We start from the raw sequence: 27,370 nt of genomic DNA on the forward strand, positions 1-27,370 counted from the left end.
ATAACGACTTTTTCCAATTACTTTATATTTTCTTTGTGTGCCGCTTTTTCTTATATTGAAGTGTAAAGTCTAATTTTTCACCTTCTGAAGCAGCTCTGGGTCTCCAACCCTGTAAACTGTTCTAAATGGATACATTTAGTTGATACATTTCTCTGCTGAGCAGAGTCTTTGGGTTTCATTACAGGCAGCTGTTAGAATTGATATAATAGTTGCTAATACTAATCCCAGAAATGCTGCTGAGCAACTGCATGTTGCAAAATTGTAACAGTTCAGAGTCTGCACCTGAATTACTGAGCTGCCAGACTGAAACACCAGAGACGGGAACATTACATTTTTAAACTTAGATTTTGAAAAAACTGTAAAATATGGAAAGTAATTGAATTGAAAAATCTATTTCTGGTGTACAGTCTGAAAACAATTGAACTAAAAAAAAGTGTTCAGAAAAGCCCCTTTAAATAGCAATTCACTTTCATTAGCAAAACTGGTATAACACATAAAACATTGCACTAAAACAACCAAAAATGTGTTCAAACTCTCTTAACCTGCCAAATTATGTAAAATGGACATGGCAATTAGTGGTGCGGCTGCACGTGGCACAACTTTGTGTCCCTCTTTTCATTGGTCTGATATTTAAATGAGTGTATGATCGCTAGGGGATTCAAACCCTAGAAACCAGACTGCTGAAACTGCAAAGTGGAGAGCTGCCGATTAAAATGCTAAATAAATTATAAACCACAAATAATAGAAAAAAAATCATCTGCAAATATTCTCAGATTATCACTCTCTACATAATACTGAACGCCAATAGCAAAACAACCAAAGCTGGAAGTCCTAAATAACATATTGGAGACAGTAAACCCTATCAGGAATGCCTTACTAATACCCAATAGTACTTTGACAGCAAGAACATTCACTAGAATTTACGCAGCCGCACTGGTAGGAGAGGACGTGGGCGTGGTTACCACAGGATTTACGCGATTGAGCAGTTGTCGTATGGAAGTATCTGTTGATGGGAGAGATTCCATGGAGATTAACAGTGGATTGGCTAGCCGTAAGGGGTGGGACATGTACTGATTGGCTACAGGTGGCCATGGGGCTGGGTATTTGCAGGTTGCAAGCGAATGCCCTGATCGCAACGCTTTTCTGAATTTTGATTGGCCTTTGAAAGGGATGTTGGCTGGATTGGTTTTACACTAGAGGATGACTTTTCTGATTGGCTGCATGTAGTCCGTAAGGTTGGGTTTGTCAGAGAGACCCGGGAGGTGCTGGCTGCTATTGCTGCTGCTGTGGGTAGAAGCGAGTGTAAGGCGCGGCGGGGGGTGCGGGAAGAGTCGATGGCTCCGCGGTGCTGAAGCTGTGGAGCCGACATGGCGCGGAGCCCCGGGGAGGGCAACGTGTCCCCATCCGCCAGTTTACGAGGTACCAGAGAGACGCTGAATGACTCCGAGTTAGAGTCTGTGGGCTCAGACTCCGAGATCAACGGGTATGTGGCGGAGAGGAGGACCGACCGGTACGGCTTTCTTGTCAATCCTGAGTCCCAGGGAGAAAAGTGAGTATGAAGAGTTCCCGGGCTCGTAGCGTCGCTAACTGCATCTGCCCATCAGTATGTCACTCACTGGCGGAATGTGCACGAGCAGCTCCACTGGCATTTGTCTAATAATCACTCTTTCCCTGGGATTGGAGCGAAGGATTACACGGCTCTTACAGTGGGATTATAGGGAAAGTGTCAGTATAAAGGGGAATGTGAATCATTGGGAGAAGTGTCAGTGGGAAGGCCGTGCTTAGTTCTGTAGGACTGACTGTGTTGTTGCTGCTGGAGCTCACAGGTGCTGATGTGTCAATGCCCGTGTGGCTCATGTGCTGCGGGGGGAGCGTTCCTGGGACCTGTCTAACCGCGCTCATTGCAACTCCAGTGGCACAGTTCTTGTGTGTGTCCCTGTCACGTGTCCGCGTGTGTGTGTGTGTGTGTGTCACCCTGAGTCAGTGCTACCCTGTGTTAAGGGGCAGCAGTAGTCAGAATCCATATGTGTGAGTAGTAGTAGTGCCACTGTGGAATCCCATAGCAGTAATATTTGGGTACATACTTCTTTAGGGATGAAGGTGTCAATGGACGTACTGACGTGCCAGTACAGTAAACTAAAACGTATGCGAGATCGATACTTCACTACGTGCCAGTACATGTCTATTACTAACACCTTCAGCACACAGGCAGCAGTACAGACCAAGTGGCAGATCATTTCACTAATGTGTCCAAATATTACCGCTACTGCTACGTGATTCCTTGTTTAAATGAGTTAAATTATGTTAATGGTTCAAAGAATGTCAGGCTGAATGGTCGGCCCCCACACATTTTCACCTCATCAAATCTGGCCCTCATTGCAAAAAGTTTGGACACCCCTGCTTTAGAGTGTGGTTGAAATCCTAAACAGAGATGGAGAGAACATAGAATAGTCCTTGCAGATAGTGACTTGCCCAGAGCGAACCACTGAGGCACAGTGCTACCCACTTTGCAAAAGGCCACTCACTGTGGCAGGGCCGGAACTAGGGGTTGGCAGAGTAGGCACGTGCCTGCTCTGTCGCCTACCCCGTGTCTGGTCCCGTCTCTCCCAGACTGGCTAGTGTAACTTTAACGAAAATGCGCCTCTGCGCATGCGCGAACACCATTTCGCGCATGCGCGCTGGAGCGTAATCTTGCGCATGCGCAGTTTCGCGCACACTGAGCCGGCGCCGTGCCCGCCAGGTTGCCTAGGGCACCTGGCCGGGTTGGCCCGGCTCTGCTCACTGTGATTATTGAGGGACTACATGTTGCAGTTTGTCCTACTGTGTTGGAATGGTGCAATCAATAGTAGTTAATATGTGTGATGGCAGTTAGTGCCACTGTCAGTTGAAGTCAGTCAGTGCCTCTGTTTGTGTGTGTTGGATGGTTGACTGAGCAGCAAGGTCAGCAGGAAGCGACACTCTGTGTGCTTGTGGGGGAGGGGGGCAGTTATTGACCATAAATGTAGCAGCAAAAGGGCAATACATGCGTGGGGATAGTCCCTGACCATGTGTTTAAGGGTGATACTAAATCAGTCATGCTACAGTCCGGGGAATGGTCCAACACTTATTCTAAGTGTCTATTCAACAACAAAAAATAGCCACCATGTAGGGTATTGGGCACCTGTCCATTGTACTTTAGGGATTAAGAAGTGTGGGGTAGTGCAAGTGCAAGGTTAAATGTGTATTAATGTGGAACTAGCAGTCTTTGTTTGCTGCTGTTACAGTGGGCGTTGGTCAAGATAAAAGCATCTCTGTGCCTTTAGGGGGTTTCATTTGTCAATAAAGTAGAAAATCAATGCATATATGTATGGAAAGATTAGGAAACCATCATTGTTGCATAAATATTCAGTAACAGCAGTAGAACTGGGATGAGGGCTACGTGAGTCCACTTAAGATCCTAAGTGCTGTTATGTCCATAAAAGGCAATGGTTTCAGAGAGAATTGGTAGCAAGTGAAGGGGAAAAGTTTTCTTGTGAATAAATGTTTGATAATTGTTGTTTGTATGTATCACTAGACAATAAGTTCACACTGTACTGTGTCTATTTTATTTTGTTGGTAGAACACAGCACTAGCAGAGGCTATTAGCACAAGTAGTGAGAAATGTCTTCAGATAAACAACAACAAATGACCAATGTATAATCTGAAGATCACATTTCAAAAAAAAAACTCTTCACCCCTACTCATCCGCAGGAGTATTATCATCAAGTGAAGGAAGTGCATTGCATAATAAAGGCAATCTACAAAATATGCAAAAATGTTTTTATGAGCTGATTCAGTTGAGTTTAAGTAAACAAGTGCATAAACTGAACTACAACAGTAAATATAATTTTCTTTCTCAGACATACCTGATTCCATAGATTAGAAGGAAAACCGTAGTAGTCTATATGTGCTCACAGTGTCAGACAGTTTCCACATCCACTCCTTAGGCTCATAGTGTAATGTAATCACTCCCTCACAGTGTTCCATTGTGAAGTGATGCATTCTGGGGCTCTTATTCCCTCTGCTGTTCATAGTTGGTAGGGTAGATTATCTGGAAAGCAGAGGAATGTCAAGCCCCAAATTGTACCAACTCCCAATGGAACAGAGCGAGGGATTGGTTCGATTACACTGTGAGCCTAAAGGCCTCCATACACGGGCCGATAAAAGCTGCCGACAGACTGAGTCGGCAGTTTATTGGCCCGTGTGTTGGGCCATCCGACGGGCGTCCCTGATCGATATCTGGCGAAAGTCGGTCAGATGACGATCGGGCAGGTTAAAAAATCATTTGGATCACGGCCTCTTCTTTTCATTGATGCGGCCCCTTGATCCGACTGCCCATATGCCCTCCATTCTGATCCGATCGTTGGGGCCTACTAATGTGGGCATATCTGGAGAGATCCTCTCATTTGGCGACATCGCCAAACGAAGGGATCTCCCTGTGAAACAGTCCCTGCAAACACATCATGGTTTCCTTTCAATCTTTGAAATCAGGTATGTCTGTGTGTAAATATTAACAAGATATGTGTACATAGTTGGATAAAGTGTGAAGTCTTGTAGGGAAAACACTTATTTTTGTCATTTGTGTTATTGGCCTCCTATGCAACATCTAACAGTGGTGTGGTGGGGGCACTTTTGTCACTGTGTACCCTGTCCAGTCCAATAGACTGAACGGGTACAGTATGTTACTTTTGCTGTAGTTAAATGTATATGACTCCATTATGTATTTTGCAAAATTGAAGAAACTTTAAGGTAATGGCACGAGGAGCTATTCTCTGAGTTTGCTGTCTATGCAATTTCTTCTCCATGCATTGTAATTCCTGAAAAAAGCTAGTGCACTTGTGAGTTAGGTGATTATCACTTGGAAATGCAATAGCAGGGTGAATACAAATCTTTTGGGCCCAGTGTGTACAACTACAGCAAGCTGCACCAATAACTACATGGCCGCCTGACTTGCTCTCCCCACCAGTTTGCAGTGCTCACTTTTAGGTATGTAAGGGGCGGTGGATCAAGGAACATGGGTGGGCGGCTGGTTACTATAGTTTCTACAAATAAAGAGGAAGCAGGCCCCCCCCCCCTGTCACTGCGGGGTCTGTTCCTCTATAGTTACTCAACCGATTTTGAGAGCGTTGGTCTCCATCCATGGAGCTTTTAATCACTGTGGTGCCAAAACATTTGAAATCAGCCATGTGCGATTGCCTTTATTGTGTGAGGATTTCTCTAGTTTATAATCTGTTTCCAAAGCTGATCTAACAACAACTCTAAGCAAGTACAGGAAATGCTGTGTCTACAGAATCACAGTAACTTGCTGAATTTGCATTGTGCTTACCAACACCCCCCTTTCTGTGAGGAATATGATTGATACTTCCAATGGACAACCTGTACTACTAGTTGCCCTGTGCACAACTTAGCGTAGTAGTCAATACTTTTATATAATACACAAAAGCCAGGAATATCTTGTAAATTATATCCTTATAAACGGTGAGTAGTGATGTCATCAGTTATAAACGGTGAGTAGTGATGTAATTTCTGTCACATGACTCACTAAAATTTGTGTATTATAATTAATAAAGTACCCCCAGTTGTAAAATATGAGGATATTATAAGTTACCTCGGAGTTCCATGACCTGTATAAAAACACTGGGCCTTCGGCCTCGTGTTTTTATATGGTCATGAAACTCCTCGGTAACTTATAATATCCTTATATTTTACAAGAGGGGGTACTTTATTCACTATATATTTTACGTCAACATTAACAAACTTGAAAAAACAGTAATGATTATTTAACAGAAAGACTGTTGTATTGTATATTTTCATTATTTTGCTGTAACCAATGCTCTCTGTTTTGTACCTTTTGAAACCGCCAGACAGGTTTATGCATTTCTAAGGTATTTTCTGTATCTATTGTTTGCAAGAAAGAAGTGCTTATGTCATCAGCATTTATCCTGAGGGAAATATGACATTTAATATTTGAAGCAAAGCACACGCTCTCATTTAACCTACCTAACAGGTAATACAAACATGTTTTATAAATAAGTGTTCCAAATACGCACACACACAATCCAAGAAATACATTTTATACAGTATATATCAATTAATTCTATCAATGATTTTCAAAAATGGTTATATTTTGTTAAGACTTATGCAATATCTGCTAATCTGTTTATTACACAACCACACTAAACAAATGCACTTTAATTAAGGGTAAACGTGATTGTACATTGCCTGTACCAACAGCCTGTGAAGATAGTATGACTGCTAATTAAATTGAGTCACCTTTAAGCACATTTGGAGAGAAACTAAATCCAGCATAAAAAGTACCTTTTTCTCCCTTACAGAAAAGTAAAATTAAATGACACATGGCTCCTGCAGTAAGTCATTTTTAGCAATTTTACTGCTTCTAGCTACATGAATTGAAAGAAGGCCCAAAAATTCCTGCGTTCACTGGTCCTCGCGGTGTAGCTGCAAGCAGGAGGGAGCTTTATTGTCAGTACAAGTACAGGGAGACGCAGAAGGGAGCAAACCCACTTTTAGCCTGCAGAAAAAAAGGCTGACCAAATCCTGTCATGTTGAAGATTCTCACTTCGAAATGCCTTTAGCATTGCTTGAATATGGACTGGAATTGCACTGCAGCGATTCATACACATTTTTGCAGAATTGAATTCTTCCTACTACACGGAACGCTTACAAAAAATCTATCTTTAAACAAACATATGCACAATTTTCATGTTATCAGTTCTACTTTGTACCTGCAGCAACTGAAACTCTGATAACAACAGTTACTTCCCTTATGGTTCCCTGGTAGAACATGTCATGGATTATTGAATGGTTATCTGTTGGGGACTAAAGGCAAATTAGACCTATGCTGGTCAAATGCATGAGTGAGAGCAAAGAGACAGTTCTGATATTGTGTAGCTGTTGGATGTACTACCAAAGCTGTAGTGAAACAACAATGGTAGCATTCTCATTTAAGGGCCATTGTATTATTGAAAAATAATTAAATTCTTTGTAGTGTTGTTCCTCCGATGGCAACAGCATAAAAACTGTATGTAGCACAGGTTGCCTGTGCCAGTCTTACGAGAGGGTTTTAAGAGTTCTTGTAGCCACTCCAGCAGTTCCCAAGAAAAGGACAGGCTATGAAAAGGACAGCATACTGTAAAGAACAGGAGTCTCCTAAAACATCAAGAAACGTCTACATGTGTAGAAACAAGAAAAATTTTGCAGGGGTCATCAAGGCAGTTCTCTGGAGCAGGGCTGTCTATCTGCCCCCCCCCCCCCACCCACCTGCTGTGTCTGCTTACCATGTGTAAGATTTAAATGGCATCACTACAGGGATTAACTGGCCCCTGCATTGTTTAAACCTAAAATTTAGACTAATCCCCTGCATTATTTGCACCTGTGACACCTCTATTCACATTCTAATGCCCTGTACTGTTCACACCTGAGACCCAGACTGAAACTGCCCACATTGTTCACCTGTTCATACTTTATACAAAATGCTAATGGGGCACCAGCACTGTGTCACTGTATGTAGTACATCTTAGAGTGGTCCTGATTTTCCTGTCTCCTGCTCTGTTCTACCTTCCCTATGCTCCCTGTGCGCACGCCCTGCTCTGCCCGTGTGCGCGGCCCCTGCTCTGCCCGTGTGCGCGCCCCCTGCTCTGCCCGTGTGCGCGCCCCCTGCTCTGCCTGTGGAACATAAGCCTGGTATTTGTTCTGGGGGTTTGTTAGCATTCGAAAATAAATTATTGTTAGGGGCCCCTAAGGTGTTGGGGATGCTGTGTTATCCGCAGGCGATGAGGAGGCATATGGATTTAAGGGTATGTCTTAATATGACAACTTTTTTCACATATGAGTGATAAGTGATATCCCTGCAGGGAGCACCAACCATTTGTTTTTTCGGTGTGCTACCACAATTAGGGGCATATTTATCAAGGGTCGAATTTCGAATTGAAAAAACTTTGAAATTCTAATTCAAAAAGACCAACCGAAATTAAGTCGGTTGAATAGGTCAGTTTTCATTTGAATAGGTCCGTATTCGGACGAATTCGAATCGTTCGAATCAAAGTAATTGTGCATTTGATCGAATTTGATTCTAAGTTTTTCCAAAAAAAACCCTTTGATTTCTCAAAGTCCACCAATTGACTCCAGGTAGGTTCTAGGAGGTCCCCCATAGGCTAAAACAGCAATTCAGCAGGTTTTAGATGGCGAAAGGTCGAAGTCAAATTTTTAGAGACCGTACATAATACATTTCGATATTCGAAATTTTTTCAAATTTGAATCGAATTTGGACTATTCCCTGTTGAAGTATACAAAAAATAGCTCGAAATTCGAATTTTTTTTTCACCTTGACCTTTGATAAATCTGCCCCTTAATGTGGATATGGTCTTGTGATAACATGGGTGTCGTTTAAAAACAGGGAGTGGTCAACACTGGCTTCCATTATCGGCCCTCTACCATGTAGGCCAGAAAAATTTCGGCCCTTAATAACACAGAAGTTGGACAGCACTGCTCTGGGCCACTAATCTGATCTAATGCACTATGCTGATACTCATAGGATTGTCCTTTTGAGTTAGGCTTGGAAGCAGCATCCAAAAGATCCAACTGGATGATGAGAGAAACTTCTTTGATCCCTTCAAATGATTATTTCTAAGATCTAGTGGTGACAAAAATACAGATTAATTTTTATTTTAATTTTGGAGGCTTTAGAGATTGCTGTGAATCTGGCGGAAATTGCAGGGATACTGAACAGATTCCAGGGCTAACTGAAAAGAGAATTTCCTGAGGAATGTATTTATGCACTGGGAAGAAAAGGCCCAGCCAGGAATATTTTAGCTGCTGATAAGTACCAGGACAGCAGTGTGGCTGGACACTGGAAGGGCTCATAACGGAAGGGGAGTCGAGTTAGTGTTTAACTGACTGATTCCTGGATCCCTGTCTGAGCTGCTGCTTGGATTCAGCTCTCTAGCAGAATTTTATAAGGGAACTCTGTGATGTTACATATTAAAGAATCTTACCAAAGCAGCATATAAATATCCATAAAAATTGTGATGTTCTAGGTATCGCTCATTGATATCCTACAGGAAATGATTTTACCTGTAACGGGAAAAATAATGAGAGTAAAAGACACTGCTCTGTTTATTCACTGGTTTCTGTAACGTTGTTGGTGCTATATAAACATATGATGAGTTTCACTAAGAAGGCAGGAAAAAAAAAATATAAGAGGGGCTTGGGAAAGCTTTAGGAGTGCAAAATCTATTTTCCTCTCTCTTGCCTTTTTTTAGTTTATTTTGATCAGTGAAAGTTACTTTTTGAGTAAAAGTTGCTAAAAACTACTGGTAGTCTGAATTGCAGAAGGCATTTTGCTATTAGTGGCAGAAAGAAAGAAAAATTGGAAACATGTTTGATTATGTTTAGACTCTTGGGGAAAGGGATATGTGCACAGTGTGTCCCCCTGTATTATGTTCTAAACTGTTAGAAAGGCTAAGGGCTAGTCCACATGAGGAGATTCGGGGAGATTTTGTCGCCTGGCGACTAATCGCCTCGTCTTTTGATCGACTATCTCCCCGAACTGCCTCAGCGACTATTGAAAACGCATCGCCGTGTGTGCATTAGTGCAGGCGACTATTCATTCTAGCCTATGGGGAAAAACGCTGAGGCAGTTCGGGGAGATAGTCGCTCAAAAGACGAGGCGATTAGTTGCCAGGCGACAAAATCTCCCTGAATCTCCTCGTGTGGCCTTACCCTTAATGTTAAATAACATGGAATGAAAAAGTCACTCTCCCAACTTCCTTTTTGTGACCGCACGTTCCTTCCTGAGGCTAGTGAGGTGATCGTATGTGTGACCTTCATCCTATCCAGTGATTGGACTGTAGGCAGGAAGTTGCTGAAAAGGAACCCTTGTTCTTGAACAGTGCATTTGCTATTGGGCTCCCTGCATTTCACGTCTCACCTTCCACTGTGTCAATTTGTTGTCTCAGAAATAAACATGAAACTTGTTTGGTTTTTATTTGGCCTCTGGTGGCACTGGAATGGCAGTCTGATTGGTGGAGTCTGGGAATGGCACTTTATTTGACCTCAACAGAGCAAGCAGCATGTCAACTTTAGCTCATATTAAATACTAGGGATGTACCAAGTCCATTATTTTAGGATTGGGGTGAATACTTAACCTTTCATGAAGGATTCTCTGAATCTGGAACCTTATTTCAATATGCAAATTAGGAAACTGGAAGGTTAAAATGAAACGCATGTGCAGAAAGAACATCTAAATTTTCTTGTTTGTGTGACATAAATTATGCGATTTTTAGGATTACAATTCGGCCATATCTGAATCCTGTTGAAAAAAGGGTAAATCCCAAATCCCTAAATCTGAGCAACTATTCTATACTTAGCGTGGCAATGTCCCTTGATACAGAGGTAATTATGTGCTGGATGGACAATAACTCCCCCACGTTGGCACAATGGGTTAACCTAATTAACAAAGCTCTTCCATCTATTAAGCTTACTTACTTGGCCAGAGGCTGCCCTGGGAAATTTGAAAAGATATGGGACCCATGGCTAGACATCAACCCACTCAAACTCCCAGAGCTTTAAGACCTATGCTAGCCAATCAGACCAAGTGGATACTAAGGCATAGTGAATTGGGTGTATGTAAGGTACTATGTATGATTGACCTTTGCTTTTCCATGTTTTGATGATTATGTTGCTAAAAATTCTCTTTGATCGTCCAAATGTGTGATGGGAAAACCAAGTGTTAACAGTTATTAACATTAGTGAACCAAGTTGTATTCCCTTACCCCCACCCTTGTAAACTCAAAAAAATAAAAAATGTAAAAAAAAAAGTAAATAATAATAAGTCACTGAATAACTAATATCTTTGTTTTACGAAACAGTTAAAGGGAAATAAAGTGAAAGTATGTACTATTTATGAATATGTTTTACTTTCTTTCTAAAATCGCCTCAGTTGTTTTTAAAGTTCATCTCCTTTGAAAAACCACCACTTCCCTCATTTAACATTTTACCCTGTTTCCTTATCGGTCATGTAATTTATCAAATGGCCAAAGAGAGTGCCAAAGAGAAACTAGATTTGCAAGGTCCCACTTCTGATCAGTGACCTTCCAATCAAAAACACAAATGTGCCTGACATTCATTCTCTGTAATGGAGTTTATCAATGGCAAGTTGCCAGTGAGTCTTTGGGTTGTTATTTGCCACTAATACATTTTTTTCTTACTTGTACTCATGCCCATTGTAATGTAATTCTCCTACCGATGTTTGGTGGCTGAATAAAAGGGGATAATCCCCGACTGCACTAATCGGTGTGTGTGCGGATCCGTTTCTTTTACACGTCTCATGCCCATTGTGCCATGCATCTACACTGCTTTCATGGCATTCTGTAAAGGCCAGTTGTCACACTCTAGAAAAGATAAGCGTCGCACAAGCGTGGTGGGGGGGTGGAGTTTGGATGTCGGATGGGGGGCCTTGGTATCTGCCTGAAGGGTTTTTTGTGTTGCAGCCTCGGTTGGGCCCCCAATGCTCCAGTCCGATACTGGTTGGGATTTACATTATGATTCAGTGAAACGCTTTAGGTAATGTGGCATTAAGGCTGCTGCCACACTGGATTTTGCATCCACGCTTTTCTTTGTCAGCATTGCGTCGACCTGGGTGCAGACACATGGAGCACATTTCATTGAGAAATTGCATAGTCATGCCGAACCTTGTGTCTCCATCCAGGCCAAAGCAGTGCCATTGGGTGCAGACACACGTGAGACTGTATACCAGGGGATCGGCTGATTCAGCCCCATGTGGCATTAGCCAAAGTTCTTGGAAAAATGTATTCAACTTTTTTTTTTTGCTCACAGATGATGCAGCTTGTTTTAGATTTGGTTCAGGCAACTCTTTTGTGGAGTATTTGGTATTTGACCAAATAAAAAAGTAATGGATTTAGCACATGCCTAATACATACAAATATCCGCTTAGTGTGAGGGCTGTGTCCAGCCCAAGCATTAGAAAATATATATATATATATATATATATATATATATATATATATATATATATATATATATATATATATATATATATATATATATATATATATATATATATATATATATATATATATATATATATATATATATATATATTACAATTTAACCTTTTGAAACCTCTTGTTACATTTCCATCTTTACATTTAACCCCACCCTTGGGAGGAACAGTTTGACTGCTTCTGCTGAGAAGCAGCAACCAAAACACAATTTCATCTGCTTGTACCAGCGCACATCATCCTTGATAAATGGTAGGCTATAGGATCCTTACATCAGTGGTTAGCAGGCCAAAGAGATTCATAGAGATTAAACTGGCCTGTTGTCCATGGACCAACAATACCCACATGCTATGTTATAGCCTGTATAGATTAACTTTGAAACTGTCCAGGGGCGTAACTACAGAGAAGTAGACACTGCAGTTGCAGGTTAGGCTGGGAGTGTACAGGGCCCATTAAGGCCCTAATTAAAGGTGAAGGAAACCCTGTAGAAAAAAAAAAACACCATACCCCTACCCCACCTAGACCCCCCCCAGCCGAACTGCCCCCCCCCCCCCAGGGAAATGGCCCATACTTTATACTTACCCCTCGTCGCAGATTCTGGCAGCAGACTTCACGGCATCCATCTTCCGGGTCCTCGGTAAACTGACTGGAAGATCGTCAATCGCCATCAATTTCGGTGCATGTGCAGTTGTTCAAAACTAGCCAATTGCTCCAACTGCGCATGCGCCAACATACCAATCTCAGCTTACCGAGGGCCCGAAAGATGGATGCCGTGAAGTCCGCTGCCAGAATCCCAGACGAGGGGTAAGTATAAAGTATGGGGCATTTCCACGGGAGGGCAGTTAGGCTGTGGGGTGGGGGGGTACAGGGTTTTTTTTTTCTACAGGGTTTCCTTCTCCTTTAATGAGTAGAATAGGTCAATTTACCAACATTTTGGGGCCCTAAAGTGAATTTGCTATGGGGTCCAGTAATATCTAATTACTCCACTGAAACTGTCTTTGTTCAGCTTGTAAGATCCACTGACCTTTGTGAGGGAGTCGGTTTTATTCCGCTCTTCTTACTTTGTGGTGAGGAAGTTGAGCCTCTCCCCTTCTGTCATACAATGGGAAAATAGTACACAGATACAGTTCTTTCCACAGCCTGCTAAAAATAGCATATGCAAGTTACAGTTTAGGCCATAAAAGAATGGTTTTGTTAAAGAAGCCAACAAGACTAATGCAGGAGGCAAATATTGATTAAAACTCCATCTTGGACCCAGGAGACATTGCCATAAATACGTTTTTCTCCTTTTATATTCCAAATTTTGTCTTTCACCGTTCTCTCTCTCTTTTTTTTTTTTTTCCTCAAGTTTTGTGCCTGTTTTATTTACTTATGTTTTGTCTGTACTGATATTTCATCTGAATATTCCACAAAAGATCTGGCACTTAACCCAACAGGCAGCTTTTCAACTTAAAGGAATTGATCACTTTCTAAACACTTTTGGTTCATTTGTTTTCTGATAGTACTCCAGAAATATCTTGTTTTTTTTCCCCATTTGCTTTTCACCCCTGCCATATAAAAGTTTCACTTTCACTACCTATTCTCTCCCTAAAGCAGCTGTGGGAAGAGGGTCACTGACTCTGTAAAGTGTTCTAAATTGATACATTTAGTGAATGCATTTCTTATCTTTGGCCCTGCTGCACAATTTCCCTGAGTTTCACTAAAGGCAGCTGTTAGAATTGATACAATAGTTGTTAATATTCCACAGAAGCTGCTGAGAAATGTATCAATTAATGTAGCAAATTGTAACAGTTCAGAATTTGCACCGGAATTACTGATCTGCCAGACTGAAATACCAGAGAAATTAAAGGGGTATGTCACTTTTTGTATTTTATAGGATGTCCAATTGGTTTTTATTTTTTTTAAATTATTTAAATAGATGCATTCCTGTTTGGGCTTTTTGATTTCAAATGGGGGGTCACTTACTCCTGAATCCAAAAAACGATTGCTCTATGAGGTTACAGTTTTATTGTTATTGTCCATATGTATGACTGTTTAGATTTACTCCTATTCATCCTCGTTCATTCCACTGCCAGTTTATTAGGGTAAATAAGACCCTAGCAACCAGATAGCTTACGAAATTCCAAACTGGAGACCTGAAAAACCAAATGCTAAATAACTGAAAAACCAGTAAAAAATTAAAACCAATTGCAAATTGTCTCAGAATACCAATCTCTACATCATACTAAAAGGTGAACTACCCCTTCACGTTTTAAACTTCAATTATATAAAAATATAAAACATAGAAAGCAGTTGAAAAAAATCTGGTAAACTATCCGAAAACAACCAAGCGGAAAAAAAAAGTGTTTTGAAGCAGAACAACCCCTTTATGTATGGATTAATTCATCTAAAGTGATTTGATGACACATATTTCAGGGTCTATGGGATTTACAAATATAAAAGACGATTGAATTAGTTGCTTTTCCCCCCTCTTATATTACATCATAATAATACAATTGTGTTGAAATGACTTTATGAAGGTTGGATAATGTCAGACTTGATTTTTATCAAGTGGCCAGCAAAATGTTGAACAGTGCTGTTGCAGCTGTAAAACTTGCAGACAAACATTTGCTATCAAACTAAGCGTTTTGGTCTTGAAACTGTTCGCTGAAGAACTTGCTGCGGGATTGTGTACAGAGAGCAGTCAAGACTGCTCTTTAACCTATGGACATAAATGTAGCCTTCCCCTCCCTCTCCCCTAACCCTGGATTAACTCCTCGAGTATTTCCCTTAACAGGATGGCAGCATTGTATTTATATTTTACAGCAGCGAGGGGACAGTTTGATTTTCCAAAAAAATGTTCCCCTTTTCTAACGCTGTGTAGCAGTTATTTTATTGAAGATTTGAACCTTTTTATCATTGTATAACTTTTTTTTATAACCACTATTATTATTATATAACTGTGATATCCTTTGTCTTGACAGGAAGCTCCACATTTCATCCATCCTGTTTGGTGGTTTAGTAGTTTTTATCACACATGCCTAATTGTATCACTAACTCTATTAAAGGATGAGGCAATAAGCTTCATCGATTCAGGAGACTATTAAGACCCACAAACAGATTTTGGCTTTTGTAGTAGACCACCAGGGGTCACAGAAGAATTAAAAGGGTTGTTCACCTTTAAATTAACTTTTAGTATGTTGTAGAGACTGACATTCTGAGACCATATGCAATTGGTTTTAATTTTTTATTATTCTGGGCTTTTACGGCTCTCCAATTTGCAATTTCAGCATTCTAGGGTGAAATTTTCCCTAGCAACCATGCATTGATTTGAACAGAGACTGGAATATGAATAGAAGAGGGCCTTAATAGAAAGACGAGTAATTAAAATGGTAATACATTTGTAGCCTTACAGAGCATTTGTTCTTTAGATTGCATCAGTGACCTCTCATTTGAAAGATTTAGAAGAAGTAGTCAAATAATCAAGGATTATCTCTGTACTTGTAATCTTTTTTTTTTTTTAATATTTTATTTTGCTTTTTTTTTTTCAAGTGACAAACAGTTGAGATAGTACTAAAGGAGAGTGAGAGGAAAGTAAAGTAGGGGAAGTGGAAAGCAATAAAAAGTGAGGCAAAGGCACCAAATTAGAAAATTCAAAGAAGGAGATGTTAATTTGACATTTCGCAGTTCAAGCCAATTACCCCATATAACATTACATTTCTCTGGACAACCTCTTGCTAGGTAAATCAACTTTTGACTTGTAGGGGAATCATTTACCAACTTTTGCCAAAATCATAGGGGAGGAGGATCAAGAGATTCCCAGTGCATTAGGATAGCTTTTTGGCATAATATAGCAACTATACGTAGAAGGAAGGAAATATTCTGGAGTAGGGCCTAAGTTGTAAGTCGCCTATTACGCCCAATAAACACAATTCTGGAGAGCGGATGTTTGGAATTGTAAGCTTCTCTTTCAGAAATTGTAGCACCTCACCCCAGAATCTTTGAATTGCCAGGCAGGTCCAGAAGTCATGAAACCTAAAGTGCCTATTTCCTTCCGACATTTGTGACATTAATCTGATGCATTATTATACATTTTTGACAGACAATAGGGGGTCAAATACGCCCTATTAAGAAGTTTTAACTTGTAATCTAATGACGTTCCTCTGCAAGGACCAAACAGTGAGTAGCTTTAGTCTATCTGTTTGCCCTATTTAGGTGAAAAAAAAATCCATGGATTTTTCATGATTAAAATATTTGGCAGAAAGTATTATTGCTCATTCATAGGTTATTGCTCATTGCACACGTTTAACAAGGGAGTATATAGTCTTCCCTGTCAGCGTTTGTAATACTAATGAGCCTGGCTAACAGTGACAGTGCCTATTTTTCCAGCTCTAGGCAGTTTTTCAAGTTTTTTTTTTTCTTTCCCCTGTGGAGAAAATGTTTCATCCAACAGCCTAAACAGGAACCTTTGCTATTATAAAAAGTCCACTCAATCTATTTTACATGTATTTATTTTGTTTCCCAACAGTTAATCTATTGTGAATGTATACTGGAAAGTTGGTTGGAATTACATTTTTTTTCCTGGTCCACAGTTTTTTTTTTTTTTTTTTGGATTGAATTGCAAAGTGTAATGGTAATGCCTATGTTGTAAACACTTATCGAACAGGGGCCTCTATATCTCTTGTATGAGTGTTTTTTCTGTATATAATCTGTATTTTCAGTGTGTATACCAATCAATTGTAAAACACTGCAGGATATTTTTAAAAAATCTGAAAAATCAAGACATAGTTTCCAGTTAATTCAATGGTCAAAAGTGTTTTATAGTGCTGTAAAACTACTGTAAAACAGGTCTCTGCTCTAGAAACTCTCATACCAATGTTTTAGCCATTACATTATCATGTATGTATGTATATTTAGTTTTATTTGTAAAGTGCTCCTTGAGGGCAAAGCACTGTACAGCAAAACAATAAATTAGTAGTAACAAACAATGGGTCATTGGAATAAAAAGTAACAATAAGTGCATTATTAGAAATACAATTCACATAAATATAAAATAGATAATTACAATACAGATTAAGTGCTCGGTGTCAAGGAAACAAAAGGCTAGAGGACCCTACCCCGTAGGGCTTACAGTCTAAATGTTATGAAACATGGGTTCATTGCAGACAATCAAATGAATCATGGCTGGATGCTATTTGTAGAGAACTATGGACCTGAAATTGTTCAGAAAAACCTGTCGCATCGCATAGCAACCATAGACAAAGCAGTGACGAGATTGCGAGAAATCCAAGAACAATTGGAGAAGGAGAATTATCATTTATATCCACTACTACAGTGTATGTCCCATAGAGATCTCATAATAGGCACAGTGCAAAAAATAATCGGGTAAACTTTGTTCCTGTTCTTAGAACTTGAACCTGGCCTATAATAAATAGGTACTTTAGTGTTACGTTTTTATACGTATTTGCACCTCGGTCTTGGTTATTGCTCACTCTTTGCATCCAGTTTACATTATTTCTGGCTGTTATCATTTATGTTGTAACCTAAATGTTCACCAAATCATGCAAATGTAAGGGAATGTGTGAGGAAAGAAACAAAATGGCTGTTTTCTGTCTAAGCTGAAATTGTGCATAACCTCCATAGTGTTTTGCTACTTTGGAACAAGTCTTCTTTGCTTGTACTTTTAACTGGCCCTATGTACTCTCATATCTCATATGAGTTCATACATATATCCCCTGATTTTTAGTTTCCCCTCACTTTACATTGTTGTTTTGTGGTCCCAGCTATATATTATGCATAATACATTTTACATTTTCCTAGATTTTACACCATTTTTTCTGGCCCCCTGAAAAATGTAAAATAGGGATTCTACTGTAGTGAAAGAATTTGTCAATACAGTGTATCTAACAGACTTCTTATTGTCTTATGTTTACAGGCAGGCGGAATTGCCAGTGGAGGTGCTGAGGCAGAGGGAGGTAAAATGGCTGGAGATGCTGGCAAACTGGGATAAATGGATGGCAAAGAAACACAAAAAGGTACGTGTAACACAAAATCTGTGTAGCAATGAAGGTGTTAACAGGCTCCAGCAGAGAAATGTTCTGGTTGCCTCCCTCTTCTCTAAACTTTCCTAAATATGTCATCAGCCAGTGCTCCTCCCCTTTAAATGCAGTGTGACCAGGAGTTCTCAGAGAGCTGAAATGCTCTGGATCCGCTTCTACATTACACTTCAGGAACACAATCCTGCTTTTCACTGCACAAGCAAAAGGCTGAATAGATGGAATGTTTCCTGTCAGTTAGAAAGCCTTGAGCAGAGAAGCCAGCCAGCATCTCTGTGGCAGTAAGCACTATCTACTAGCCAGCTTTAGGAACTTATTGAACTGGTACTCTCTGTGCAGCATAAATACAACCAGGCTGAGACCCAGTGTACTCCTGATGGCTGCTCTGCCCACAAATTACTAGCCCCCCAAAACTCCAGGAACATAATGTTTTACAAACAAATAGTCCTTGAGTCAGGATCCCGCCTGGCATTTTGTACTTGAGGGGGCAGCAGTCACACCGCCTGCTTCCCCTGTTGTTACACCCCTGTCTACATACCTTATTTCATTCCCTTTAATTAAAACAGCGGTGCACCAAATCCAGGATTCGGTTCAGGATTCAGCCTTTTTCAGCAGGATTCAGATTTTGTCAGGATGCAGGAAGCAGATTTCCTTTTAACCCTTCCCTTGTTCAGCATGCGGCAGAGCAAAGAGTTAGTGGCTGGATCTGTAGCTGTGGAGCTTTAATACTGCTAACTATAATTGTCGGGAGGGGGTTGCTGACTGGCAAGAACAGTGCAAGTTTGGTCTTGCTGCCGTTGCAGTTTTATGTGCTTTATGACTTGCTGTGATTTGAGAGATCTGCAGTAGGAATCGGCTTATCTGGCCAACTGGCTGAGCACTATCATTATAGGGTCATTAATATTCATAGAGTGAAATCTATATAGGAGGAGGGAGGCATAAGAGAATACAAAAAAGAGTCTTATTATAATGATGCAGGTATGGCATCTCTTACCGGAAACATGAAAGCTCCAGATTATGTGAAGATCATCTACCATAGAGTTAATTTTCAACAAATAATTTGAAATATTTAAAAAAAAAAAATTCCTTTAATAATAAAAGTGTAGCTTGTACTTCATGGTAACTGAGCTGCTTGAATCCATATTGGTAGCAAAATAATCATATTTGGTTTCTTTATTTTATTTGTTTAAGGTAAAATTAAACTTCAAAAGAGGGTAACATATACTGTTATTTAAGTTACACAGAACTGTATTTTATCCTTTACAAATGCACATACCACTACCCTCCTCATAAGGGAAATTATCTTCAGGTTACTCTCCGGACTCAACGTCAGTAATGTTTATAAGCATAAGTAAGGTAGTATATTAGGCACATTGTTTCTCTATATGAATGGCCAGTACATCTAAGTCACATCAGGGGCCCCAGACCTTATCAAATATAGTGTTAGAATTAGGGATGCACCGAGTTTGGGATTCAGCCTTTTTCAGCAGGATTTGGTCGAATCCTTGTGCTTGGCCAAATCAAATCCGAAATAATATAGTGGATTCCGTGCATCCCTAGTTAGAACCACTATTATGATATGTCAGTTTCTACAGAGAGACAACATTCTTGACCAGTTGCTTCCAGACTTTAACAGTTGGGGGTGTTGTGCCCATTCAATGCATAGCTATTGTTTCTTAGCATAGAAAGTAGTAATTCAATCTACAACCTGATGACATCGTCCAACGCCCCCAAGAGGCAGGTTACTGGAGTGACCACGTTGGGGATTTGCCAGAAAGTCTACTGCTGGGGTTTAAAATCGATGATATTTGGGTCCGGACAAAATCATATGGAAGAAGTTAGTTGAGGCCACACCAAATCTATAGCAGGAGTCAGTAGGGTGTAGCATCTGCCGTAGCTTCATATGTGTTGCTTATAGGTGACTAAATGTTTAGTATTGAATTAGCCTGTCTATAATTGAAATAAGGGTACTGTAAATGTTTTCAGTCGCCTCCCATTTAACAGACATAAGTTCAGAAATTTAGGAAAACCACCAATGGTCTGTTGATCTAAATAGTTTTGGACCAGTTCACATTAGGCTTTGGTAGATATTAGACATCTCATAGAAATTGGTAATGGCCATGAAATATGCCAAATGTTTTTGAAGCAGGAGGGCCAACTGACGCCTTGGCCCACCGGGAGTTTTCCTGGCCGATACTGGCCCAACAGTTTGAGCACTACTGACTAGGCCTTGTGTGGGGTAATGAGTGTAGTTGAGTAGACCTGCCAGAGAAGCCAGAATTACCACCTGTAGTGGGGTATTAGCATGGTAAGGATCAGGAACAAAGCACCAGTGCAAGGAGTGTATTTGTGATGCTAAATAATAAAGTTGTAAGTAGGGGAGGGAGTTCTTTAGTGTTTATACTCCTAACTTGAAATCCCCAGGTCCCCATAAAATATACATTTTTGAGTACAGGTTTAGAATTTTCTTTCTGTATCGCACAGAGAAACAGTTGCTACCAACCTCTAATTGGTTATAAAGCACTGGAGCATAATTCATGCTGACGACAAAAGAGAACTGCACTTAAGTGTCAAAATATTAGACATTAATCTATTTTAAAGTGTATATCGAGTGGTTAGCAGAATATATACATATATATGTGTAATTCAAACGTTTTTGATCACATCATAGTGATCTTCCTTTCTTTTCTATTTATAGTAATAAATATATATATATGTACATGCACACACACACGTTTCCAGGAAATTGCAATATATTGCAAAGTATTCAAGCTAGCCAGCTACAGTAAAGTCACTCCTGGTCTGGTCCATCCTACATTCAATCTTCTCTGATTCATTAAGACTTCTAGTGTTTCAATATGCATTATTCATAGAAACTAATATCACCAACAGCTTGTTTTCCTATGTTAAAGAAACAGGAACAACAAAAAATGAAATTGCTTTACTGGAATGATAATATATATATAATATATAATGTATTGTTGTCCTGCACTAGTAAAACTGCTGTATTTGCTTCAGAAACACTACTATAGTTAATGTTAATAAGCTGCTGTGTAGCAATGGAGGCAGACATTCAAGCACAGGATACATAATAGAAAACAGATAAGTTCTGTAGAATCCAATTGTTTACTACAGAGCTTATCTGTTATCTGCGGTGTATCTTGTGCATTTTCTCCTTTTTTAGTGTTGAATGGCTGTTCCCATAGCTACATAGCAGTTTGTTTATATAAACTATATTTGTCTTTCTGAAGCACACACCAGTTTTACCAGTGCAGCACGACAGTACATAATTATTTTCATTACTTAAAAACACTTTAATTTTTTGGTGTAACTGTTCCTTTAAAACTGCCTTTTTTTTAATTAAACACAGCCAGGATCACCTGACAGATGTCCGCTATGATGGGAGTTGCAAGAAAGAGCTGCTCACTGTATCTGTATAAACTAATGGCAAACGATCCATCACACGCAAACACATTGTGGTACATAATAAAAAAAAAAATAATTGTGTAATTATTCTTATATGTTTGTATTTAGTAAATAATTACAGCTTCAAATTACCTGGGTCTGAATACTAAGGGTAAAGGCAGAAGAAGTGTTTTGCCATTCTAAAAAAAAAAAACCTCCACACCGGGACTATGGGTTTAATCACGTTGACCCTACAATTACAATCAGTGGTCACCTGATTATCTCACAAAAATGCAGCAGTGAGAAAGAAATAATGGTAGTGCTTGTGATAATAAGCGGTACGTTTTTTTTCTGTACAGATAAAGCTGCGATGTCAAAAGGGAATCCCTCCTTCACTGCGTGGCCGTGCTTGGCAATATCTTTCAGGAAGCAAAGTGAAGATGGCTCAAAGCCCCAATAAATTCATTGTAAGTAACGCCATTTAGCCATACGGGTCATTTGGAACACTTAGAGCAGGAGGTGTCCAACCTTTGGCTTCCCTGGGCCACACTGGAAAAAGAAAAATTGTCTAGGGCCACACATGAAATACACAAACACTTTTGATTTTTAATAGTAAAGAAAATACACAGAAAAGAACTACAATACCAGTTGGATAACCAGATGGAGCTATACACTGGAATATGGGACACCTGGATATTAAATAGACTTATTATTATTATTATGACGTTTCCTCGGGAACTGAGCGTTTCAAGCTGGACTGCATTCATATCCATCCTGGGCCGCATGCGGCCCTCGGGCCACAGGTTGGACACCCCTGATTTAGAGGCACATTTATCAAGGGTCGAATTTCTAATTTATGTGAGTTTTTTTTTTTTAAACTCCCTTAAATTCGAATGAATTCGAAATTGAAGTCGGACGACTCGAATCGAATTTGATCAAACTCAATTAGAGGTTTTTTTTCCTCAGAAAAAAACTCGAATGTCAGGCTATAAACAATTCCAAATTGACCCCTGAACCTCTCCTATTGACTTATACAGCAATTTGGCAGGTTTTAGTTGGCGAATAGTCGAATTCGATTCTTAAAGGACCAGAGTATGATAAATCTCGAAAATCAAATTCTAACTTTTTTAAAAAATTTGACAGTTTTGACATTTTACATTATGTGCAAAATAAGTCTTCTAATCTTTTCTGTTTCTACATAGGAGCTGGACTCCATGACAGGTGACCCCAAATGGGTGGATATCATAGAAAGAGATCTACACAGGCAGTTTCCATTCCATGAAATGTTCGTTGCTCGAGGGGGGCATGGGTGAGTTGATTTTCACCTCAAAATGTTTTTAATGAAATTAGTAATATTGACATGTTCCTGTGATGATGGATAGGAATGTGTCCATTTTAGTAGGAACAAGGGCGCCAATCTTTTGTGCAAAACTGTCCCCAAGGTTCATCCAGCCAAGAAATACTCATGGCTTCCAACACCAACATGGCTGAGGTACTGGGAGCAGAGAGCTGGTTATGTTGTTCCAATTGATAGGATAAAGTGCAATATTTCAACAAGCTGTAGTACTGTTTACATTTGTATTCCCATCTTATGGAAGGATTGCACCCCCTCCACGGGTATCAGAAAGCATGTCTCTCTGCTTATCATATAAGTAGCTCTTTCCTAGTTGTGGATCAATGTTTAGCTGGGCTGGAAGCATCTTGGGGGCATTTTTCTACAGAAGGTTATTTATTTAGTTACTTAATGTTTTTGTATCCACAAGAACAGGTTGGCCTTTAATTAGAGATTGCTGATCATAAATTAGTTACTTTTAAAAGTTTGTTTCTGTTTAATAAAGTTCTTGATCCTTTGGCTAATGGCATGTGATGGCATGTGAATTTTGTTATTGATATATCACCAATACCTTTCCACTGTATTTTACAGAGATGGTACTGCATTCATATCAGTCCATGCCCAAGAGGAACTTGCACACTAGGGATGCCCTGAATCCACGATTTTGCGGATTCGCCAGAACCCCCAAATCCTTTGTGAAAGATTCGTCTGAATACCTAATCCTAATTTGCATATGCAAATAAGTGGTTGGAAGGGGAAAAAATTCTTACTTCCTTGTTTTGTGACAAAAAGTCACGCGATTTCCCTCCCCGCCCCTAATTTGCACCCTCTCCAGCTCAACACGGGTATCTGAAAGCATGTCTCTCTGCTTATCATGTAAGTAGCTCATATGCAAATTGGAATTAGGATTCGATTCGGCCGCATCCGAATCCTGCTGAAAAAGGCCAAATTCTGGCGGAATCCCTAACCGAATCCTGGATTCGGTGCATCCCTATTGCACACTAAGATCAATTTTGTCATAGCTAATTAACTTGCCTGCTTGTTTTTGGAGTGTGGGAGTGCCCAGGAGGAAACCATACAGACACATGGAGAACATACAAACTTCTTGCAGATGGAGCCCTGGCTGAGATTGCAGTCAGGCCCTCAATGTTGCAAGGCAGACGTGCTACCCACTAAGCTACTGTGATCTGGATTTAATGTTTCATAGCAAGTTTGTCAAATATAGTGATCACATCTGAATCTCTTCTGTTTGCAGCCAACAGGATCTATTTCGAGTTCTCAAAGCATATACACTGTACCGCCCAGAGGAAGGGTACTGCCAAGCACAGGCTCCAATAGCTGCTGTCTTGCTCATGCATATGCCAGCAGAGGTAAGAATCTTCTAAATCTTCTTCCCTTAAATCTTATTTGTAATTGATGTCAAAGAAGTTTCACTGAGTATTCCTTTTTTATTTCAGCAAGCCTTCTGGTGTTTGGTACAGATCTGTGACAAGTACCTGCCTGGATATTACAGCGAGAAGTTGGTAAGAAATTCTAGTTTGGCTTTGATTTGTACACCCAAAATGGGTCCTAAATGGTCTTTGAAGGGAAAGTACCATTCAAAAAATCTGTATCAACTGAAAAATATGGCATATGTTTAGTTAATTAAATTAGTATAGAAATTTGAGGTTTTTTTTTATTGTCTAATAAAATAGAACATGTTTCATTACATAATATATTTAATCATGCCACCTTCCAGACAAAGCTCCTCATCTGTTTGAATAGGCATGATTAGTGGTCCTTATCTAAATCACCAGTAACGTTTTGACATGCTAGGGAGTTTACAAAGGATACAGACATACTATAATTGTATGTTTTGTTTGATTATTTTTTTTTGATCTCCTCCCAGGGATAGATCTAGACAGCAGCTGAATGTGCCTCTTGCATAATTTGGCAGAGCGAGAGTGGGGAAAGAGCTGGGTGGTCACAGGGGTTGCGCATCTGGGGGTACATGTGCTGGCAGCTGCTGGTGTGGTGGTTGTGTGCCAGTGGAGTGAGCAGGCATGGTGTTCGGCCAAGTATGAAGTGTAAATCATACTGTGGCAATACAGTACATAATTGTGTTACTTGAGTTTCAACCACATTACTTTACTTTAAAGGAGAAGGAAGGCTAACAAAGTAGTGTATTGCCAATAGATTAGCCACAATGATGCAAGCTATAACACTATATTTATTATGTAGAATGTTTTGCCATATTAGATTGGTGTGACATCACTTCCTGCTGAGTCTCCCTGCTCACTGATAGCTCTGGGCTCAGATTACAGCAGGGGGGAGGGAGGGAGGGGAGAAGAGCAAACTGAGCATGCTCAAGCCCTAGGCCTGGAGGTTTAAACTGCAGGCAGCAGTGAACAAGGGTTTTGTTGTCAATAGGCAAATAGTATTTTCAACATAAGCCCTATTTAGTGAGCTCATGTTGAATACAGTTCTGTGTTGGCCCTTTAATCCTGGACTAGAACTAAAGCACGACCGGTATCTAGCAGGATGTTGTTTTTCTTTTAAATAAGTAAATGCAGGAAGACCTGACAAAATTACCTCTATGGGAAAGTCACATTGTAAAGCAGAAAATATCTGATGGTTTCTGAATGCTGAAATGGTGACATTACCCTTTCTGTAGCTTTTACATTCAATTCTAATTTCTGCTGAAGCACAGAACAGTCTATTCTTTCACAGCTCTTCTCTTTCTTTAATGAACCAAGCATTGTTTAGAAATGTGCTGGCCTAGCACTTCAGTAGCATGCCTATGTGCCTCACACAAGTTATGCTTCTTCATCTTTTCATCCTTATCATTCCATTTTAGATAAGCTAGGAGGTTCTCTTATGAAGTCTTAGCTTTCTACCACTGTGGGAGAAATATATTTAAGCACAGTGCATGCAAGGTTGAGGTATAATATGGCTAAAAATGTTCTGGTGTTAGCTAGGCAATCTTCATTGTACAAGCCCTTTTACACCTACAATTGTTCTTAAAGAAGAAGCTACAGAGGCAGATTATTGGCAATATATTAGCCACAATAGTGCAAGCTATAACACTATATATTTATTCTGTAGAATGCTTTACCATACCTGAGTAAACCACTCCAGAAGCGCTGTCGGTTTGTTTTGGATAGCAGCTGCCATATTAGCTTGGTGTGACTTCACTTCCTACTTAAATCTCTCCCTGCTCACTCATAGCTCTGGGCTCAGATTACAGCAGGGAGGGGGATAGGAGCAAACTGAGCATGCTCAAGCCCAGGCCCTGGAGGTTGAAGCTGAAAGAAGGAATTCTGATACAGAAGTCCATGTGTACACAATAGAAGGAAAAAAATGCTGTGTTTCTTTTGACAGAGGACTCAGAGCAGCATTACTTTGAGGGTTTACTGGTGTTTTTATATAGACCTTTCTGATAAAGCTTACTTAATTTCGTTCTCTTTTAATGGTCTCAATGATAGTCAGTTTTATACAGTGGGGTTATAGCACATGACCTGCAGGATTCTTGGGTGGGAGAACAAGAAAGGCCACAAATAATACACATTTACAGTGGCTATTTCAGTTGGTTTGAGCTTCCGCTGAAATCTCTTTTGTGCTCATTTGACATAAAATGATCCATCTCTATTTATTCTGATCCAAACCAAAAAGAAAGGATGCTATGTTCACTAGCATCATTTTTTCATTATTGGCATGGAAACACCACGCTTCCTTTTTCTTGTATTATAATTAGTTATAGGATTAAGCAGTTGTGATTAGTCATATAATAAATAAGAATTGTATTTGTTAAAAGTTCATTTCTCGTGACTCCTACGCAGGACTATGTGGGAAGCAGTTCACACAGCAAATGATTTGGGGGAAGACCAATCCCATAAGAACTAAAGCTGTTCCTGGAAAATAGAATAAAAATAAATCCAGTTTGGGGAAATATTGCTGATCTCCAGATCTGCAGAAGGTCTTGTGTGTACGTCTTGGAGTGTTTGAACAAGAACATCCAGTGGTCTCTGAGGTTTTAGTTGTGTGATATACTGCAAATTACTAAGAAAAGTAAGAGGAATGCTGTGAATAAGTTTAGGATATACTAAATCTCTGTATATGGCAAAAAAGCCTACAGGTACCCCTTCATCCATCAATATGTCTCCATCATTCTTAGAAATGCTAAAATGTATCCATTAAAACTGATCTCTTCTGTGCTCTGCAGGAAGCAATTCAGTTGGATGGAAGGATTCTCTTCTCACTGCTCCGCAAAGTATCACCTGTGGCCTACAAGCACCTGAGCAAGTACAAAATCGACCCCATCTTGTACATGACTGAATGGTTCATGTGCGCTTTCTCTCGTACGCTCCCTTGGAGTTCTGTCCTGCGTGTCTGGGACATGTTTTTTTGTGAAGGTAATAATTGTGTCTAGACATGGTATAATCATACAACTGATTTTGCACCTTCACTGTCTATTTTGCTGTTATGTAGAATACAAAGTATAAAGAAACAATTTTCTGAAAGGGGTTGTTCACCTTCAAATGCCTAGTTGTTTTCAGATA

At 39.9% G+C, this 27,370-nt stretch overlaps 1 protein-coding gene across 1 annotated transcript in view; it reads left to right on the forward strand.

Annotated features, from left to right (window-relative positions):
* Window positions 1–1,257: 1,257 nt before the first annotated feature.
* tbc1d10a.L (TBC1 domain family member 10A L homeolog) overlaps window positions 1,258–27,370 on the forward strand; it is a 31,249-nt gene continuing 5,136 nt past the window's right edge. The window contains 7 exon segments of the mRNA NM_001095617.1: window positions 1,258–1,549; window positions 17,974–18,073; window positions 21,859–21,966; window positions 22,702–22,808; window positions 24,088–24,202; window positions 24,290–24,355; window positions 27,034–27,223. Coding sequence (NP_001089086.1) covers window positions 1,368–1,549; window positions 17,974–18,073; window positions 21,859–21,966; window positions 22,702–22,808; window positions 24,088–24,202; window positions 24,290–24,355; window positions 27,034–27,223 — 868 coding nt within the window. The 5' untranslated portion in view covers window positions 1,258–1,367.

This window comes from Xenopus laevis, chromosome 1L (genome assembly GCF_017654675.1).
Source record: "Xenopus laevis strain J_2021 chromosome 1L, Xenopus_laevis_v10.1, whole genome shotgun sequence".
Lineage (NCBI taxonomy): Eukaryota > Metazoa > Chordata > Amphibia > Anura > Pipidae > Xenopus > Xenopus laevis.